This window comes from Gracilinanus agilis, chromosome 1 (genome assembly GCF_016433145.1).
Source record: "Gracilinanus agilis isolate LMUSP501 chromosome 1, AgileGrace, whole genome shotgun sequence".
Lineage (NCBI taxonomy): Eukaryota > Metazoa > Chordata > Mammalia > Didelphimorphia > Didelphidae > Gracilinanus > Gracilinanus agilis.
In genome coordinates this window covers 744669979-744691256 of record NC_058130.1, presented here as the reverse complement: position 1 = coordinate 744691256, position 21278 = coordinate 744669979, and the positions used below count along the sequence as shown (strand labels likewise).

The 21278-nt window shown below is 40.7% G+C and overlaps 1 protein-coding gene across 1 annotated transcript in view; it reads right to left on the bottom strand.

Moving 5' to 3' along the window:
• RIMBP2 (RIMS binding protein 2) overlaps positions 1-20705 on the bottom strand; it is a 137021-nt gene extending 116316 nt beyond the window's left edge. The window contains exons 1-3 of the mRNA XM_044685395.1: positions 20604-20705; positions 5870-5920; positions 3903-4021 (exon numbers count right to left, since the gene is read on the bottom strand). Coding sequence (XP_044541330.1) covers positions 3903-4021; positions 5870-5920; positions 20604-20705 — 272 coding nt within the window. The remainder of the gene's footprint in view (positions 1-3902; positions 4022-5869; positions 5921-20603) is intronic.
• Between the last annotated feature and the right edge of the window lie 573 nt (positions 20706-21278).

The following is a 21278-nucleotide window of genomic DNA, read 5'->3' as shown; positions in this document are numbered from 1 at the left end:
TCTTCCTTCCTTTCTTCCTTCTTTCCTTCCTTCTTTACTATCTCTAGCACTATGCACACTTCTTGAAATATAGGAGATATTTATTGAATGCTTGTTGATTGAAAAATCAAGTGATAAATGTAAACTCCTTAAGGATAGGTTTGTTTTTTTACCTTTTATTCCTGCAACAAGAGATTATGTTTGGGATCCTGACTGCTTCATTTATTGCCTTTGTATTCCTAGCTTTGGCACATAGGAGGTGTTTAATTGATGGTTATTAATTGACTTATGGATCCTAAGATTTTCCCTCTCCCTCATCCTCCATATCCAATCAGTTGCCAAATGTTTTAAATTCTGCCTCCACAATCTCTTCACAACCAGCCCCTTCTTTCCTCTCACCAATCTTAGTTCAGATCCTTGCCACTTGGGATTACTGAAATTAACTATTAATTGGTCTCCCTGGTTCTAATCTTTCCCTTGTCCAACATATCCGATACACAGCTACGGGGGATTATTCTGAAAGCATAGATCTAACTATATTACTCCCATATGGAAAAAACCTCTCAAGAAATGAATATAACCTTTAGCCTGTCACATGAAAACATCTGCAGTTGGGTTCCCATCTACTTTTCCAGTTTCATTTTTAATTTTAAACATAAATCATAAATCAGCCCAAGGCTGCATTTCTGAGCCCTGTTTTATTGATGTAAACTAGGACTTCTTAACATTTTCTTTGGGTCATGGACCCTGGCAGTCTGGGGATGCCAATGCATCATGTTTGTTGTCTACATTCTAAATTGGAGGAAATGCTAAATTTCAGTTAGAGGTAAGTGAAAACAAGGCTGGCAGTTTCCCCATCCATGTTTATGAATCTCCTGAAATCTATCTTCAAATCTTTTGAGGATCTAGAGGTCCCAGGTTAAGAACACTTGCTTGAATTTACTACCTCAGAAATAATCAATCCCATTGTTTCAACAAATTCTTCTTTCCATGGCCAACTCCAAATCCTGTTTCACTAGTTCTCTCCCACAAGTTCTAGTCTTGTATTTTCAATTGCTTGCTGTCCAATCTTGATTCATATGACTTCATGTGAAACACTCTATTTTCCAGTCATGTTCATCTCCTGGCTATTCTCAGGCCATGTATACTATCTCATCTCCTACCTCCAGTGTCTTTGCATAGGCTGTGCCTTATACCTAGAATGCTGTCCCTTCCTGCCTCCACATTGTAGAATCTCTAGTTCCCTTCAAAACACAGCTTAGCTGCCATCTCCTCCTCTCTTGATTCCTTCAGCTCTTAGTGCTCTCTCTTTAAAATTATTTGGCATATATTTATTTGTGTACATGTATCTTCACTCCACCCTTCCTTCTACCACCCTACCACTCTGCGCCAAGCCCCAGGAGTTCCATCAAGGAATTTTTAAAATTTGTTTTTGTATACCCAGGACTTGGCACATGGAAGGATAGGTTTGAAATTGGACCTATCCTGGTGAGGAAATTCTATCTACTGAATCTTCTCTGCAATGTACAGTCTTAGCTCTGACAAGTTAAGTGAATTGCCAAAGGTCAGAGAGCCAATACACTACTATCACCACCATCACCACCATCACCACCACCACCACCACTACTAGTATTACTACTACCACCACTACTGCTGCTGCTGCTGCTGCTGCTGCTGCTGCTACTACTACTACTACTACTACTACTACTACTACTACTACTACTACTACTACTACTACTACTACCACCATCACCACCAATACCACCACTCTTAGTACTAATACTACCACCACCACTCCTACTACTACCACCACCATTACCATTATTAGTACTACCACCAAAACCATCACTATTACTACTATTGCTACTACTAATCACTAGCATTTTTATACTACTTTAAGGTTTACAAAGTGCTTTGCAAATATTAGTTAATTTTATATTTTTCCAGATGAGATTTGAACCCAGATCTTCCAGACTCCAAGGCTATTTCTCTGTCTACTATACCACGCTGTCTCTCTGCACAGAGACATTTAATAAATATTTGTTGAATCTAACAGTTTTAAGTATCTTTTGTTTTATCCCCAGGTGACACATAGAATCAAGAAGGATTGCCTATCAAGGGATGATCAAGACTTATATGCCTACACAGATCACCAGACTGGAACCCTAATTATTTTTCACCCCAAACACTAATGAACATGACCTAATTCTTTGCTGCCCCCACATCCTTCACTGACTTTGAGTCACCATTCTACACAGAGAACAATCTTTGTGGGATTAGAAATGGGCAGAAGTGGGAGTTCCTAAGTAGTTCTAGATAACAGAATTCCAGATAACAGAGAGACTTTCTAAGGAGCTCTCTCCCATTTTAAAACTTGCCCTAGTTATTAATTGTCAGACTTTTGGAAACTCCAGTATCCCACTTAGGAAGAGAGAAGTAATGGGCCATGCTAGGTGGTTGGCAAAGTTGGAATCCTCTTGAAGATGGAAATTTCAGCCCTTAATGTGCTGAACATATTGTAACTGGGGTGAGTGCCCTGTGGTTCAAAGAGATAGGCAGATGCTTATAAAAATAAGATTGTCTGGAAGGCTCACCTAACTGAAAGGGGCTAAAGAGGCAACAGAGACAAAAAAAAGGGTATGAATACAGATGGATGTCAGATCCAGTTGTCAGAGCCCTTCCTTTGACCCACTTTGCAGTTGAATTACATAAAGAATCTTACTGAGGATGTAAAGAACCCCTTCTAGCTCTGGGGCAGTGAGACGGTACCCAACTTCTCTCTTTGCCGGACATTTGAATTGACAGGACATTTCTAGAACCTGAAAGTTACAACCTAGACACCAAAGTCAAACTATGTTCACTGGGTCTGCTCAGGGAGTAATGCTGATGATATTTGGTCATCCAGGACTTATTATTTCCAGAAGCATAGTAGTTTAATATATTTTACAGATGAGGAAACTGAGGCCAGAAGTAATTTGCCCCAGGTCATAGTCCTTAGCAGAGCAAAGATTTGGCAAAAGCCAAATCTTCTCTTTTGAAATGAAAAGTAATCATTTCCTCTCTCCCGTGGCTGCCTCCTATATTCGTGCAGAGTTAGGACCCCATTCCCATTGGGAACCAGGCAGAATGACAGCCCTGTATAGAACCCTAGCAACCCGCTATTTGGGTATGCACATTGACCTGTGCAGAAAGGTCTTCTGAGCAGACCCAGTGCATAATGGATCTACGGTGGCTTCCATGCAAGGGGAGGCACTCAGGGCAAGCACACACCAAGGCATGAGGACAAATGATGCTCCAAAGTACCTGCATGCTGTCCAAGGTGGTCTGGAGCAAAAAGCAAAATTCCAACGAGACACAATAACAGAGAGATGAAATAAGGAAAGGAAAAAAATTTTTTTCAACACATCTGGATCCTTCTCCCCCACCTCTTCTCTCTCCCAATTCTTAAAAACAAAATAAAGACAGCATTCACATATAAAAGCATGCGCCAGGCCAACAACACTGGACAACACAAATGGAAAATCAAGCCTGGCATTGTGCTTCCATCTCAGCAAGCCGATTTAAAGTCATACGAAATATCAGACAGACCTCAGCACAGCTGGGAAAAGCAACAGTGAATTTTCCATCTCCAAGCCTATTGCAGATGGAGGCTGCCTGACACAAGGAAGGGGTGTGTGGAGGTGGGAGCAGCATTCGGGCAAGAGGAGCCCAAGTGATTTTTCAGGGAGATAAATGGCCATTTGGAGCAGTTCTTTATTTCCCCAGGTGTTACTCCCGCCCCTAATCCCCCTTGTAATTCATCATGGGCTTCCTACTAGGGATTCATTATCTAATAAGTGCTTAAAAATCAATTTTAATATGTAGGAGAGGAATGATGAAATCTGCTCCTGGGGGAAGACTTGGAAAGGCAACCTAAGAGATACGTTTTCATTAATGGCTTCAGTGTTCCCTGGGGCTGAAGGCAAGGGCCCCTCTGGGAAGCAGCAGCTGCACAAAGGGCCTGGAGATGGGAGATAGGGAGGACAGGTACCCCTTGGCCTTTCTTAATGGAATAAGTCCACAGGGGAATGTGGGCTTATGGCGAAGATCGCTGTCTTCTGGGGTCCAGACCTTTGATGAATTTATGTATGATGGCAGACCATTAAGGGTATGACCTTTGTCTTAAGCAGGTAGGCAGCCCCGGTGCTCATTATGGCTCATCCATTATGGATAAAGGAGTAGCGGGGATGGGGATGGATGCTGTAAGGTGTTCTGCCTCGCTCCATCTTGGCCCTTGGAAACCAATATGTCTTCAAAGGAGAGAATGTAACCCAAAGAAAGACGAGCATTTTGAGAGAAAATTCACTAACATGGTCTCCAAATGGTGGGCCTAATAACATCCGTGGATCTGTGTTGAAGAAGTACCCAAAGAGCAGGGATCAGGTCAATTTAGTTGACTTTGGGTGGAGCCATGGGTGAGTGCTTAATAAATACAGAATCGCAGAATTTCAGAATTGACAAGGATTTAAGTGACCATCTAGTTTAGCCCACATCTTCCAAAGAATCTATATAAATGGAGATTTTTGAACCCTTGGACTTAATTCCCCCAGAAGTCCCTTAGTATTTCCCCAAATTCCCTCTAATCTCTCCTGTGCCTCCACATTTGTGTGGCCATGTTATTGTTTTATGATTTATGTTATTTTTTTATTCTTCCCTCTTCCTCTCTCCTCTTCATGAGTGTGGCTGAAGTTAGTTGAGCACCTTTTCACTCTAGTTTTTTCTGTTAGTTTATTATTAATAAAACTTTTTAAAATATAATACTTAGTTATTGAATATTAATTTTCATCTTTACAAATTCCAAGGACAGCATACCCACAAGTGACTGAGAACGAATGATTGATTCTCAAGACATGCCCCTCTTTCCCATCCTGGGTCCTTTTTGACAATCTTATTTTGTAGGTGGAGAATAATGGCTAGAAAACCATTCTTGGACTCAGGAAGTCCACTGTTCAAATCTTGCCTCTCACACATGCTGAATGTGACCCTGGGCAAGTCATGTAGACTCTCAATTTCTTCAGATAACTTTCCAAAATTATAAGTTATTTTTAACCCTTACCTTCCATCTTATAATCACTACTTGCACTGGTTTCAAGGCAGAACTATGGTAAAGGGTAGGTAATGGGGGTTAAATGACTTGCCCATGATTACACAGCTAGGAAGTATTTGAGGTCAAATTTGAACTTAGGACCACATCTATAAGTTTTAGATAGAGCAAGTGTCACTCTGCCCTGAGAGAGGGGCTTTCCTCACCTGGGAGTACTCTCCACCAACAAAATCACCAGTCTATGCAAAATGATATATATTAATGGGTAAGAAAAGATTGGTTTTTTTCCCACTAACTATATGCTATGCAGCCTTTATATGGGAAAAGAACTTAGAAATGATCTCCTAGAATCTCTTAGTTGGTCTTCTACTCTACATTGAACACTAATGGCACCCCATTCCCAAATAATGTAATTATGGTAAGTTAGAATGGGTGCTGCTACTTAATAACATGAAAACATGGTGGATTCTAGCTGGTTTAATTCATGGCTGTTCTCTTGTTTCAATTTTGTGATGGTCTTGTCAAGAAAGGACCAATATATTTCTGCTCAGAATTTTGGTGGTATTTAAAAAATGATCCCTCCATCGAGGACATCTCCAGAGTCAACTAGAGGCAATAAATTTTTACCCTCTTTCCCTAGATGAAATCAAAAGCCATCTGTGAATGTCTTACTTGTTCCCCTACTCCTAGCAGTGGGAAAGGGGTTATATGGTTTATATGGTATTGGAAATAAAGACCTTGGAAGAGCCCCATCTATGTGCCACTGAATGACTCTAAAGGAGAGAAGCGGGGGTCACAGGTACTCACCTCTAGCAGCTGGACTGCTCCTTCATGCTCTTTCTTAGCTTCAACCTGAGCCTTTTTGTCAAGGGAAGAAGAAGAAAGAAGAAAACCAAGTTAATTATCCAATATCTTGAGATTCAAGATCAAGAGCTGGAAGAGACCTTGGAGGCCATCTACTTCAATTTAAAGGATAATCCTTTACATTAGAGATTCTTAACTTCCATTCTCCATCTGTAGCTCTGCATTTACCAGGAAGACTGATCACTTCTAATCTTATCATCATGCTGCTTTCTCAAGCCTTTCACAAGACCTTCCTCAGCCTTCTCTTCCCTTTAATTGATGGGTCAGAGGGCAGAGTGAAAAACTCCTCCCAAAACCTTCCTTTAGGGAGAGCAGAACCTAGACTTCAGCTCACTCCATTTTCCATCTGTAGCTTTTGGTTGGTTTCAAATACATGGAACAAGATATTCCCACACTCAGTACTCCCTATTTCTTGACTTCCCAACATGTTTTCCACCTTCCTTTTGTATGTTGTCTTCATTCATTAGATTGCAAATTCCTTGAGGGCTGGGGTTTTCTTTTTCTTATTTGTATCTCTAGTACCTGGTACTTAGTAAGTACTTAAAAAAAAGGTTTATTGAATTCATTGAACCTGGAACCAACTAACTTGGTTTAAAAATATCTATATGTCTATATAATATTTTAATACCCTTACCTTCTCTCTTAGAATCAATAATGTGTATTAGTTCTAAGGCAGAAGAACAGTAAGGGCTAGGCAATGGGGGTTAAGTGACTTGCCCAGGATCACACAGCTAGGAAATGTCTGAGACCAGATTTGAACCCAGGACCTCTCATCTCTGGGCTTGGCTCTCAATCCTAGCTACTCCTTAAAAATATCCTGATGATTATTTCAATATAATTGTTTTCCTTTGAATTTTTGTATTTTATTGTGTTGTATTTCATGTATATTCTGAGAAGAGGTCTATCTTTTTCACCAGACTGCCAAAAATCCACGCCCATGGAAGCAAATGGCAAATTTGAGATTTTAAATCCAGTCCTATGACCCAAAGGAACATCATTCTTTCTACTGTATTACAAAGCTCCTAAATCCTTAGTGACTTTTTAGAAAAACCACAGATCGACTCTGCTCCCCAACAACTGACAATCCTTTTAGATCTCTGCAAGGATGCAAAGGCCCATCCCAGAGTTCTGAGGTAGACAACTGTGCATTGGTTTTGGGACCATGCAACTAAGAGCTCATTAGCTCCCCACTGGGGGAACCAAACATAAATGGCAGAAACTAATGATCTGTCACAGATCATCTCACTGTAAAGGATGGCTGGGTCAACTAGCCCAGCTGGTTTCCTCTAAATCACCATTTCTTTGATGAAATTCTTCACCTTATTTCTAATGGACCTAAGTAGGTGCCCTACTAGGTGCTTAATAAATGTTTATTGATTGATCAATTCTTTCTTTAAAAAAACCCTTATCTTCTATCTTGGAATCAATTCTGTGTTTTGGTTCCAAGACAGAAGAGCTGTAAGGGCTAGGCAATGGTGGTTAAGTGACTTGCCCAGGGTCACACAGCTAGGAAGTGTCTGTGCCCAGATTTGAACCCAGGACCTCTGGTCTCTGGGACTGGCTCTTGATTTACTGAGCCACTTAGCTACTCGCTCCAAATCAATACTTTCTATCTGTATGATTTTACTAGCTAAGTCCCTTCACTTTCCTAGACCTCAGTTTCTTTGTCTGTAAAATGAAAAAGGTCAGAGTAGATGACGTCTTCCACCTCTTGATCTATGATCTTTCTTGATCCTATGATCTTTCTAGTTTAATTGGTTTTTATGTGATCAGATCCATTCAACATTTTGGGCAGGTAAAGAGTAGCATTATGCCTGTTTTGTAGATTGAAAAACTGAAAAGCCTTGTCCTCTTCTTGGGTTTATCCGTGCCCCTTCCTTTGATTCTATCTATTTGGCCTTCGAGTACCTTTACAGGAAGCCTTGTGACCACTTCCAAAGAAGAAGTGAGACTTCCCTGCTTGGAAAGGATTATCCTGAGCCTCTCTGCCCTCTGGAAGTCATCAGTGTTTAGAAAGAATTCATGAGCAAGATGGATTTTTTCATAGAGGATGCTGAGTTTTTGGCTGAATATTTCTCTTCATGTGACTGGGGGATAATTAGCGATGGATATAGCCAAGAAACTTAACAAAGGAAAAGAGAAGCGTGAAGAGAATCCCAGGATCTGAGAGCTGGAAGAGTCCTCAAAGACCACAGAAACTAACTCATACCCGAACAAGAATCCTTTTTATAGTATCCTCAACAGATAGTCATCAAGCCTTGGTTCAAAAACCTCCAATAAGGGGGAGTCCACCATTGTCCCATTGTGGATGGTTCTTATTAAGATGTGCTGCTGAACATCGAGTCTCAATCTTTCTTTTAGGAATTTCTGCTCAGAAACTTACTAGCTGTATGACCCTGGGCAAGTCACTTAACCTTGTTTGCCACAGTTTCCTCTTCTGTAAAATGAGCTGGAGGAGGAAATGGCAAACCACACTAGTATCTCTGCCAAGAAAACCTCAAATGGGGTCATAAAGAATCAGACATGTCTGAAATTACACCACCGTAACAGAAGAATTCAATAGCTGTATCTGAAAGGAAAACCAACAAAGCTGGTCACTCAGCTTCTGCTCAGAGGTCTTCAGATGGAGAAGATGTGAGGAAGACTTTATCCCAAGCCAGCCTATTCCCTTTTGGACTTTTCCTATTTCTAGGAAGTTTTTTCCTGACATTAGACCCAAGTTCTCTTCTTAACATCTTTTACAATTACTCCTGGAGCAAATAGGACCAAACTGAACATGTTTCATCCTTTTTTAGACATTCTTATTCCACAAATACTTGATAGAGGTCGTCAATGATCCAAGAAGACCAGGAGACTTTTCTTCCCATCCCTATTTTAACAGATTCTCTTAGAGCATGGAATGGAGGACCTAAAATCAGGAACTCATTTCAGCTACTATTTCCAAGATCCCTGGCTCTGGAGACAGAGGAATAGAAGTCTCATCTCAGTTGTGCTGCTTAAAATATTGGTGCCCAAAGGCATCAGTTCATCTCATAAAGCCTCAGTTTATCCATCTGTTAATTAAGAAGATGGATCAGATTATCTCTAAGAGATGTAAGAATTTTAAGAGATCTCAAGACTTTGGAAATCACCCCCATTCTCATTAGTGCATTTAATAATAACAATAACAATAATAATAATAATAATGTGTTAACATTTATATAATGCTTATTATACAGTGTGCTAAGCATTTTGAAATGATTTACTTCATTGATTCTAATCTTAGAGGTAGTTGCCATTATATATATATTTAACCCTTAACTTCTGTGTATTGGCTCCTAGGTGGAAGAGTGGTAAGGGTGGGCAATGGGGGTTAAGTGACTTGCCCAGGTCACACAGCTGGAAGTGTCTGAGGCCGGATTTGAACCTAGGACCTCCCATCTCTAGGCCTGACTCTCAATCCACTGAGCTACCCAGCTGCCCCCATTTTATATTTTACAGATGAGGAAACTGAGGCCAACAGAGTTAAGTGATTTCCTAAGTTCATACAGCAAAATGACTGCAATCAGATTTGAACTCAGGAAAATGGTCTTCCTGGCTTCAGGTCCAGGATTTTATGCTCTGGTACTGCTTTTTGCCCCTTCTCTCTGAGATTATCTTCCACCCATGTTTTCTATATCCTGAATAGGTATCTTTTTTCTTTTTTGCCAATTGCTTCCCAATTTAGAGGGTGAGTTCATTGAGGGGCGAGATTTTATTTTTTTACTTTCTAATATATCTACAGTACTTTAGAGTTCTTGGTGCAGTGTCAGTCCTTAATTGAGCACTATTATTATGATTATTTTTATTTGTTATTCAATCATTTCATTTGTATTCAACTCTTTGACTCCATTAGGGGTTTTCTTGGCAAAAATTCTGGGGTGGTTTGCCATTTCTTTCTCTAGCTCATTTGACAGATGAGAAAATTGAGGCAATCAGGGTTAAGTGACTTGCCCAGAATCACACAGCTAATAAATACCTGAGGTTGGATTTGAATAAATGAAGATGAATCTTCCTGACTTTAGGTGCAGCACTCTAGTTGCCCACTATAATTAGCTAATAATAAATTAATATTTACTGGCTGTAATTATTAATTAGAAATATAATATTATTCATTATTACAAATGTTTATTTATTGACTGAAAGGGGTTAGGGCTGTCCAAATTGGGTAAGAATGGGTATTCTAATTCACTATTTATAGTCATAGTATTAATGACTTTCCCACTAATTTCCTCCTTTATCTCTTTACCTCCACCCCAAGGAAAGCCCTAAGGATCATGGGATACAGAGCTAGAAGGGACCTTTGAAGCTAGTCGAAATCCTATTTTTTATAGATGGAGAAGCTGAGGCACGATAAAATTAAATGATTAATAGAATCATAGATTTGGAGCCAGGAGGGATGTCAGAAGCTGATTAGTCCTATCACCCTCATTTTAGAGATGGAGAAATCCAGGGAAGTCAAATGACTTATTATAGGATCAAAAACCTAGAATTGAAAGGATTTGCCAAATTTATCAAATCTGTCAGATTTGACAGTTGAGAAAAATGAAATCCAAAGAGAAGTTATTTGTTCAAAGTCACTTGGCTAGAAACAGAGTGAGGACTCAAACTCAGCTCCTTTAACTTCAAATCCAGTACTGATTTCACTATAAGGGGAATCTTTTTCAGCCAGCTTTTACCCTCCAAGTTCTCAGTGTCCTTCTTACTAAAATAGGTCTCTTCCAAACTACGCAATGATCCAGAAGTGATCATCAGTACAGAGGACAGCTTCTGAGGCTTGGATTTGATGATTCTCCCCATAAAGTAAAAAAATCCTCTTTCTGGCTTATTACACTGGGTAGTTGAGGAACACAAAGGTCCCACCAGTTGTTGTTCTCACTTACTTTATTCCATGCCTATTTGCAGTGAGGCTATTGGCAGCTAGGGCTCCTAAGAGAACAGAGGGAATTAATTACTTCTCTCTTTAAATCAACTTAATAGTTGTTCCCAAAGATGTCAATTTCTCAAAATGGCAGACGGAAAAAAATTGGAGAACATATAGAGAGGATATAAATAACAGCTCCAATGATTCAGTAGAGTCAAAGATAATTGTCAACTGGCAACATTTAAGGAATTTTTTTAAAAAGCAACAACAACTCCACAACAGTAACAGGCAGTTAAAACTCAGCCAAGTTGGCAATAACAACACTGTTTCTAAGTTGAGCTGAAAATTGGGAACTCATTTTAGCAGCTACTTCCCAACAGGGACATTTTGGGGGCAGGGGAGGGAGAGGGGCTCAAAGGAGATTATTAGAATGAAAAGTTAAAACTAAAAGCTATAATGGAAGCAAAAGCCTGAAAAGGAAACTTTATGGTGCCAGGGTGGCTATTTTGGATACAATCAGAAGACCTGGTTTTGAATCTCAGCTTTGCCACTTACTTTTTTTTAAAAGTATTTTTTTAAAAACCCTTACCTTCCATTTTAGAATCAATACTGTTTATTGGTTCTAAGGCAGAAGAATGGGAAGGGTTAGGCAATGGGGGTCAAGTGACTTGCCCAGGGTCACACAGCTAGGAAGTGTCTGAGGCCATATTTGAACCTAGGACTTCCTGTCTCTAGATCTGGTTCTCAATCCACTGAGACACCCAACTGTCCCCTCTCTCATGTAATTTTGAGCAAATCCCTTAAATTCTCAGGGTCTTGGTTTACTCATCTATAAAATGAGAATGTTGGACCAGACGATCTCTGAGGTCCAATGGAGCTTTAACTCCATGGTGTTATGAGCCTGTATCATTAGGTGAGACCTTTCTCTGTATCTCAGTTTCCCCATATGTAAAATGAGGGGATTGGATTCTGTGGCACAGTGAAAAGAATGCTGGCTTTGAAATCAAAAGATCTAGGTTTGTATCTGTCTCTTATCTGTCTCTTGGGTGTTTTGGGGCAGGTTAAAGGTTCTAAACATCTCTGCTAAAACGTATTTGCAGGGGTAATATCAGACTCTAAAAAGGTTCTGGGTACTGAAGCATATGAGCATCTAAGTGGCACAGTGGATGGTGCACCAGTCCTGTGCTCCTTGACAAGACTCTGAAATGAACTCTGGCTTCAGACACTTACTTTCTGGATGACCCTGGCTGATGCGTCACCCTGCTGCCTCAGTTTACTTATCTGCCAAATGAGACGGAGAAGGAAATGGCAAACTGCTCCACTATCTTTGTCAAAAAAACCCTAGATGGGTCATGGAAAGCCTGGAAAAACTGAACAAAAATGGAAGCATGTAGCAAGATATCAGGCAAACTGATTTCCTGGAGGTGGTGATAAACCAAGAGAAAACCTACTGTCCTTTTTTGTTGACTCATAGACCTAGCGCTAGAAGAGACCTTAGAGATTATCTAGATGAAGCAGTTCATTTTATAGAGGAATAAACTGAGGCCCATATGGGGGAAGTCAAGTCAATAAGCATTTATTAAGCATCCACCATATTCCAAGGCGTGTTGTTAAGAAATGGTAAAATAAATAGGATCAGAAAGAAAGATAGTACCTGCTTTTGGGGAGGTTATATTCTAATAGAGTAATATTACACAAGAAAGTGGAAAAGAGGGTGGAGATCCTCACTCAGGCTAAGGAAAGTGTGGCAAGTCAGGAAAGCCTGGAGAGGAATGAAGACATAACTCCCTTAGGTGTCCTCCTTAAAATGGAGGTTCTAGGAAGACTTTACTTCAGACACTTACTGGCTGTGTCATCCTGGACAAGCCACTTAACTTCTGTTTTCCTCAGCTTTTTCATCTATAAAATGGGAATTTTTATTCTGCCTTGCAGGACTGTTGTGAGGATCAGATAAGACAATATTTGTAATAAGTACTTAGCACAGTGCCTGGCACATAGCAGCAATTTATAAATGTTAGCTATCGTTATTTTTTCCATTGTAGTATGATTTCTTTAACATAGAAAAGGAATCGCTCCTTGAGAGGTCCAAGTGCCCTACTTCAAGTACGGAGATTTTGGCAGATGTTATTAATTCTACTACTGAAAAGAACATAGTGGTATGCCTACTTCTGCCTGGTCTGGATAGTCCTAATCCATTCCCAAAGCCTCAGTTGTTCTTCAGCATCCTGACATCTCTTAGAAATCATATGGATGCAGAAGGAAAACAGATGATTTATCACTTGTTTATATTAGTGTAAGATTTGGGGTTTTGGTTTTTAAAAGATGACTCTATTACAAAAATGAATAATATGGAAACAGGTAACCCAGTGGAATTGCCTGTTGGCTCCAGGAGTGAGGAGGGAGAAGAGGAGGGAAAAAACATGAATCATGGAACCATGGAAAAAACTTTAAGATACATTTTTTAAAAAAATATCATTTGATCATAACCCCATTTTACAGATGGGAAAAACTGAGACTTAGGTAAAGAGACTTGCTCTGGGTTACAGAGGTTCTAAACAACATTCCACCATATGAAATGTTTTCAGACTCCAGATCCAGTGGGCTTCATAACAAAGAATGAATAAGCATTTACTATTATATATTGAGCCCTCTGAAGACAAAACCAAAGATGAAATTGTTCCTCTCCTCAAAGAGCTTAAATTCTGTCATCATGCCACATAGCCTTCCTAAATGGCTCGTAGAGGAACACATCTCACTCAAGTAAGCCTAGTCCTGTCATGACAGAAAAGAAAATCTGACCAGGGACCATCATATTAACCATCATATTAACCACAAATAAATGTGCATTAGGTTCTTGGAATTGATATCCAGGAGAGCCAGGAAGGTCAGTAGAAACCCTTTGATCCTTTTGTGTTTGCAGCATGTCTTGGAGAAAAGACTTTTTCTGGGCAGATCTTGCCTTACCAGTGGGTCCTCCATGTTTCCCAAAGGCACAGAAAGTAATTAAAATCAGGGGACCAACGGGAGGAGCTTGAAATCACCCAAAAACAGTCATTATAGATCTTTAAGTTGGGTTTTCTATAATTCAGTAGGAGCATTTTTTTTTTAAATGAGGGAAATCATTTTACAAGTGTGAGAGATTAGAAATAATGGCCAGATCAATCTGGTCCTCTAATGAATTGGAAATGCACAAAAAGTCATTTTATGGTAAAAGCTCGATCATTGCAGCTGTCGTTTGTGATGGAAAAAAAAGTGGGGGATACTAGGCGTGGAGGAGCTAGGATTCTGCTGTCAGGAAGATGAAGCTCACACAGCCCACTGATAGCTATCAGCCTTTTCCTGGAGAATGTTTCTGTCTTCACATTTTGTAACTTTCTGAATAAACTCTTAGTCAAACGGAAATCTTTCTTGTAGACGTCTCCATTCATTGGTCATGTAAATGAGCATGCCAGGAGGGCTAGAATGCCCTGGTACATAGAATGTTGGATGTGGAATTGGGAAGACCCAAGTTAAAATACTTCTTTAGAAAACAGCTGTGCCTGGTAAGTTACTTTATCTGTTTAGCCTCAGTTTTCTCATCTATAAAATGGAAATAATAAAAATAGCTTTACCACAGTGCTGTTTAAGATCGAATGAGGTAACTTGTAAATGCTTTTTAATCCTTAAAGTGAGATATAAAGATTAGGTTGATATATTAAAAAATGCAACTCATTAACTTTCTCCCTAAACTCTTTCCTCTCTTACCTTCTCTCTTACTGTAGAGAGCAACACTATCTTCCCTTAGGCTTGCAGCCTAAGAATCATCCTGGATTACCTCACTATCTCCTATGCCCTGTATCCAATATCCCTGTCCCCTTCTCTCCTCTGACACTGGTGCCCCTCTAGTGCAGACCCTCATCACCTCGCACCTTGATTATTGCACTGCCTATGGCCCAGTCTGCCTGCCTCAAGTCTTTCCCTACTCCAATCCATCCTCTATCCAGCCAGTAAAGTGATTTTCCTAAGGTGTAGATCCAATAATATCTTCCCCACCCCAATAAACTGCCATGGCTCCCTATTGCCCCCAGGTTCAAATACAAAATCTTCTGCCTGGCATTCAAAGCCCTTCAAAACTTAGCCCTCTCTTAATTTTCTCATCCTCTTATACCTTCCTCCCTAACACATTCTATTTAATTCAGTGACATTGGCTTCCTAGATGGTCCAGAAACCAGACTTTCCCTCTCTTGGTTCCGAGTATTTTCTCTGGCTATCTTCATACCTGGAATGCTCTCTCTTCTCATCTCCACTTAATGGTTTCCTCTAAGTTCCAACTAAGATCCCACCTTCTCCAGGAAGCCTTTCCCCAATCCCTCTTAATCTTAATTCTCTCTTAATTATTTCCTATTTGTCCTGTATATAGTTTGCTATGAATTTGTTTGCATATTGTCTTCCCTGTTAGATTTTAAGTTCCTTCAGCACTGGAACTGCTTCCCACTTTTATATGTATCTTCGTTCCTTAGCACAGAGCCTGGCACATAGCATTTACTTAATAAACCTTGACTGACTGACTGAACAGAGATAGAAAGTAACTTGCCTAAGCTCGAACAGTTTAATGTTTGGTAGATTTGAATACAAGGTCTTGAGCCACAGAATCATAGATTTAGAGCTCAAAGGGTCTTCAAAGGTCAATTATTCCATTTTCTTCAATTTACACAGGTAGGCAATGAGGGTAAAAAAAAGGTAAAGTGACTGAGGGAGCAAAGAAGGTAGAGCAATGGATTTGGAATCAGAGAAGATCTGAATTCAAATCCGGCCTCAGACTTGTGATCCTAGGAAAGCCACTTAACTTCTTAGCTTTCAATTCTTCCTCAGTAAAATGAGTGGGTCGGACTCCTTTCCAGATCTGTCTATCCTACTATGCCTTACCCACTGTCACATAGTAAGTCACAAAGCTGGGATTTGAACATGGGTCATCCCATTCCAAAGGCTATCAATGAACTATCCATAATATCATGGTGCCTCCTTTTTGAGTCCCACATTCAGGGCCTGTCTGTGTTCAGAATATTACACATTCAACCCCATACACTGTTAATTCTTTACTTCCTCCTTCTTCCTCCTGAACTTAACTGCTGAGCATAGTAGAGAGAATGCTAGACCTGGAGTCAGGAAAACCCAAGTTTAAATTTGACCTAAAATACTACTAGCTGTGTGACCCTGGGTAAGTCACAACCTCTATCAGTCTCAGTTTCCTTGTCTATTAAAAAAAAAGGATAATAACAAGAACTACCTCTTGAATTGTTATGGGCTAAAATGAGATAATATTATTTGTAAAATTATTTCTAAAAATGTTTCATACACCTTAAATACAAGATGCCTGCTATTATTAGTTATTATTGTTATCGTTATCATTATTATTATAGATAGAAGAGACCTTTGAGTCGACCTAATCCATCATTTTATGGATGCAGAAACTGAGGCTCAGGGATGCTAAGTTTAACTTGCCTAGGATCACCCAGCTGAGAAGTAGCAAAGGCAAGAGATCTCAACCCGGGTCCTGTGGACCCCTTCCCATCATTCCATATGAACTTGGTACCATATTTCTCTCTCTAATGTCTTATCTTCTTGGGCTGGACTCAGGCTCAGGACATTGGGTCCAGGGAATGGGAAGAAGAATGAATTCAGGTGTCAGGCAACCTCATTCATCTCCAACTCAATAACAAAGCCTCTGCCCCCCCCCCAGATGATGAGCAGACACATGTTTCTTCTGGGGCCCCCCAAGTAATATCTCCACCAGATAACATTGGCTAAAATACGGCTTCTTGGGGAGACAGCAAACCCATTATGACAGGTAATAGAAACCATGATATTGCCCATCACCTTTGGCTTAATAAAATCTCTCCTTAATATGAGATCTTTAATCAATGATTAAGAATACCAGCTCCGGAGTTATCGCTTGGCGAGCCAGTGGGGGCTGCTAATAAACTTGGGAGGAGAAAAATCACTTCATCAGATTCCTATCAACAGCGAGGTCGCACAAGCAATATGACTTTCTTCATTTTGTGATCAGAGAACTGGATAAACATATTGTATTCTGCAGGGGCAGCTCTATATAAAGAAGAACAATTACGTGCCATCTTATCACTAGAGTTAGAGAAACACATCGGGGGGCTACTGTAATTAGTTCTGCTTCTGTGAGGGACCCCAGAAACCACCCTGGCCAACTTACCCATAGTAGAAGTTCCCTCTACAAGATCTGTGGCCACCAGTCATCCAGTCTTTACTTAAATGCCTCTGACAAGGGACACTCTCTACCACTCTGGCCAGTCCATTTGGCTTTTGGACAGCTCTGAGGAGGATGGGAGCTTTCTAAACATTAAGCTAAGATCTACCTACATGTCTCCAGTTTCCATCCATTGTTCCTGGTTTGTTCTCTGGGACCAGGGAGGTAGAGGCATGCAGTGCAAACAATAGCAATTCTATCTGAAGAATAGAGAAGTCAGAGGACTTGAGTTCCAATGTCGCTTACTACTCCTTGGGCCTCAGTTTCCCAAACTATAAAAGGAGGGGTTTGGAATAGATGGCTTCTCAGGTCCCTTTCCAATTAGACATTCATCATCTTATGCCTACTCCTTCTTTCTTGGGGTAATTCTTCTCATTCTTGAAGACAGACATTCCATGAGGCATCATTGGTCCTGAGCATTTTATCTAGCCCTCTCAGTCAGTACATTAGCATTTATTAAGCACCTACTTTAAACCAGGCATATTTTGGGGTTACAATATTTACTAAATATTGGGGTTACAAAAAGAGACAAAAGACAGTCCCTTTTTACAAGAGGTTAACAATCTAATGTAAACAAATATTTACAGGATAAATAAGAGATAGTTAACTGAGGGAAAGAACTAAGATTAAGAGGGATTGGAAAATGCTTCATATAGAAGATGAGGTTTTAGAGTGCAGCTAGGTGGCTCAGTAGATAGTCCTGGAGATGGTAGGACTGGGGTTCAAATCTGGCTGTGTGATCTTGAGTAAGTCACTTAACCCTGATTGCCTAGCCATTATCACTCTTTTGCCATGGAACTTAATATCGGTTCTAAGACAGAAAGTAAGGATTTTTTTAAAAAGCTAGCTGTGTGATCCTGGGTAAGTCACTTAATCCTGATTGTCTAGCCATTACCACTTTTGTGCCATGTAACTTGATATTGATTCTAAGACAGAGGGTAAAGTTTAAGAAAAAAAAAAAAGCTAGTTGTGTGATCCTGGGTAAGTCACTTAACCCCATTTGCCTAGCTCTTCTTGCCTTGGAACTGATAGTATCGATGGTAAGACATAAGATAAGAGTTATTTTTAAAAAAACAATGATATTTTATTTGAGATCTGAAGGAAGTCAAGAGGAAAAGATTAGAAGGGAGAGCATTCTAGGTATGGGGAAGAGTTAGAAAAAAATAGGCAAGAAATGGGGTGTCTTCCTCACATGTGACATGAAGAAACTATGGTTCAGGAAGGAGAAATTACTTGCCTAAAGTCACATGGGGAGTAAGTAATAGAGCTAGTTCTGTTACCCTGAATCTAATAACAAACAAATAAATTTAGAACTGAAATGGAGCTTGGCATTTATCTAATCTAGATATGTCAAACTCAGGGTCACATGGCTTTCAAAACTCCTCAGATGATCCAAACAGAATTAAAATGTTATTGAGAAATATTTAAGAAACTAAATAGAAATACAATAAAACACAGAAAATGTGAATTTGTGGTTTTCTGAGTCAATATCTAGCCTTTCCCTTTTGAGACTGATGAACCTGAATTCTAATCTAACCCTTTCATTTTACAGATGAAGACACTGAGGCCCCCAGAGTCACTTTACCAGTGACTTGCCATAGGAAGTAAAAGTCAAAGCCAGGTCCTGAAACTCAGATCCAGTGTGTTTTCCACTGTGTGGTGTTACACTTGCTTTTGACTTGAAGGAAGTAATATTTCCATCTGCAGGACTTACCAGGGCCACCATTCCTGGTCCAGGGCACTGACGCTTCATAGCCCCATGTTGATTTCAGAAGATCAATAACCAGAGCTTATTTTTTAGCAAACACAAATCTGTGAACCAGTGCCAATTTCTCTAAACCGAGAGTGAGAAGATATGAGTCTGAATCTGGATTCTGTGTACCTTGGACAAGTAAGCCCCTTCTCCCTGGGGCTTGGTCAAAGCTCTTGGCCTCCCTGGACATTAGGTTCATCTACAAGATGAGGGGGTTGGTCTAGATGACCCATACACTCGCCATCCTAAAACTTTGGATTTTGCTTATGATAGAACTTTAAAAAATATCCCTTATCTGGGGGCAGCTAAGTAGCTCAGTGGATAGAGAGCCAGACCTGGAGACGGGAGGTCTTGGGTTCAAATCTGACCTCAGACACTTCCTAGCTGTGTGACCCTGGGCAAGTCACTTAACTTCCATTGTCTCCTTACTGCTTTTCTGCTTTGGAACCAATATACAATATTGATTTTAAGATAGAAGGTAAGGATTTAAAAAAACCTTTATCTTCTGCCTTAGAATTGATACTAAGTGTTGGTTCCAACTCTTCTGCTTTGGAAGCAATATAGGATATTGATTTTAAGACAGAAGGTAAGGATTAAAAAAAATCCTTATCTTCTGCCTTAGAATTGATACTAAGGTTCAAATCTGGCCTCAGACACTTCCTAGCTGTGTGACCCTGGGCAAGTCACTTAACCCCCACTGCCTAACCCTTACCACTCTTCTGCTGTGGAACCAATACACAGTTCCTATTCCAAGACAGAAGGTAAGAGTTAAAAAAAAATTGATACTAAGTGATGTTTCCAACTCTTCTGCTTTGGAACCAATATAGGATATTGATTTTAAGATAGAAGGTAAGTATTTTTTTTAAAAAGACCCTTATCTTCTACCTTAGAATTGATACTAAGTGTTAGTTCCAAATCTTCTGCTTTGGAAGCAATATAGGATATTGATTTTAAGATAAAAGGTAAGGATTTTTTTTAAAAAGACCCTTATCTTCTGCCTTAGAATTGATGCTGTGTTGGTTCCAAGGCAAGAGAAGAGAGGTAAGGGCTAGGCAAACAGGGTCAGGGTCACACAGCTAGGAAATGTCTGAGGTCAAATTTGAACTCCCAGCCTGGCTCTCTATCTCCTGAGCCACCTCGCTGCTTCTTATGCTAGAACTTTTTAAAATCCCGGCTCTATCACTGAATAACTGTGTGACCTTGGCTAACTCCCTCGATTCCTCCAAACCTCAGTTTCTTCCTTTATAAAAAGAGAAGATCAACTTAGGAACCTGGCTGTGGAAAGAACCTCAGAGGTCATCTAGTTGACCCCCCCCCCATTTTACAGATCAGGAAACTGAGACCCAGGAAAGTTAAGCAATTTGCCTAAGGTCAGCTCGGTGGCAAGTGACAAAGAAGACCCCCGATCCTCCACCTCCAAAGGCGGAGTGGGGTGGGGTGGGGGTGGGGTCTTTCCTCTGGACTCTGCTGTCTCGGGATGATCTCTAAGGTCCTCCCTCATTTTCAGGCTATGGTTTCATAATACTACGCCCTGTTTCCCACTTTATCAATCTCTTCCACCATTCTCTAACCCTTGGAAATAGATATACACTCTGAACCTTCTCTGTCCCAGGCAGAGGGTCCTTTATGACTGGGGAGGAAAAAATGGCAAGAGGGGGTCGAGCTTGGGACCTGCTTCCCATCTCCCTTGCAAGCTCTGGGGTCGTTTCCCCAGAGAATTTCCCTTGCCTCCCTCCCCTTTTCCCCCTCGTCTCCCACCCCCGACCCCAATTGGCCAGCTCACCTTCTGCAGGAGTTCAATTTCCCGCTGCTTCGCGTTGAGAACGGCCAGGGCTTGCTCATGCTCTAATTCCAACTGTTGCCGCCGTTCTGCGGCCTCTCGCATATGCTATTGGAAGGGACAGGACAAGAAGGAGAGAGGACATTGTTTAGAATCCCCGAGGAGGCTCGCGGTTGGCGGCAGAGATGCTGTGGAGCACGAGTCAGCTCCCCGAGGCTGACTCAACCTGGAACACTCAGTCTAGCTTTGGGGGCGGTGAAAACAGATGGGTGTTTCCACCGAGGCTGTCCTCCTGAGCGAGGAGCAATGTGGGGGAGGGTGGTAGTGGTGGTGGTGGTGGGAAATCTGCCACGCCTTTATCTCCTGAGGAGAATACGGGAGACCGGCTGGGAAGCTCCCATGGAAAACATGCCCTCTGCGGAGAGTGGGGGGCAGCCGGGTGGCTCTATGGATTGAGAGACCAGCCATCCTGGCTTCAAATCCGACTTCAGACACTTCCTACCTGTGTGATCCTGGACAAGTCCCTTAACCCCCATCGCTCAGCCCTTAACCACTCTTCTGTCTTAGAACCAAGACACAGTATTGATTCTAAGATGGAAGGTAGAAGTTAAAAAAAAAAAAATCCAAACTAAAGGAAAGGTCAGGCTTTCTAGTTATTCCTCCCCCACAATCAAACAA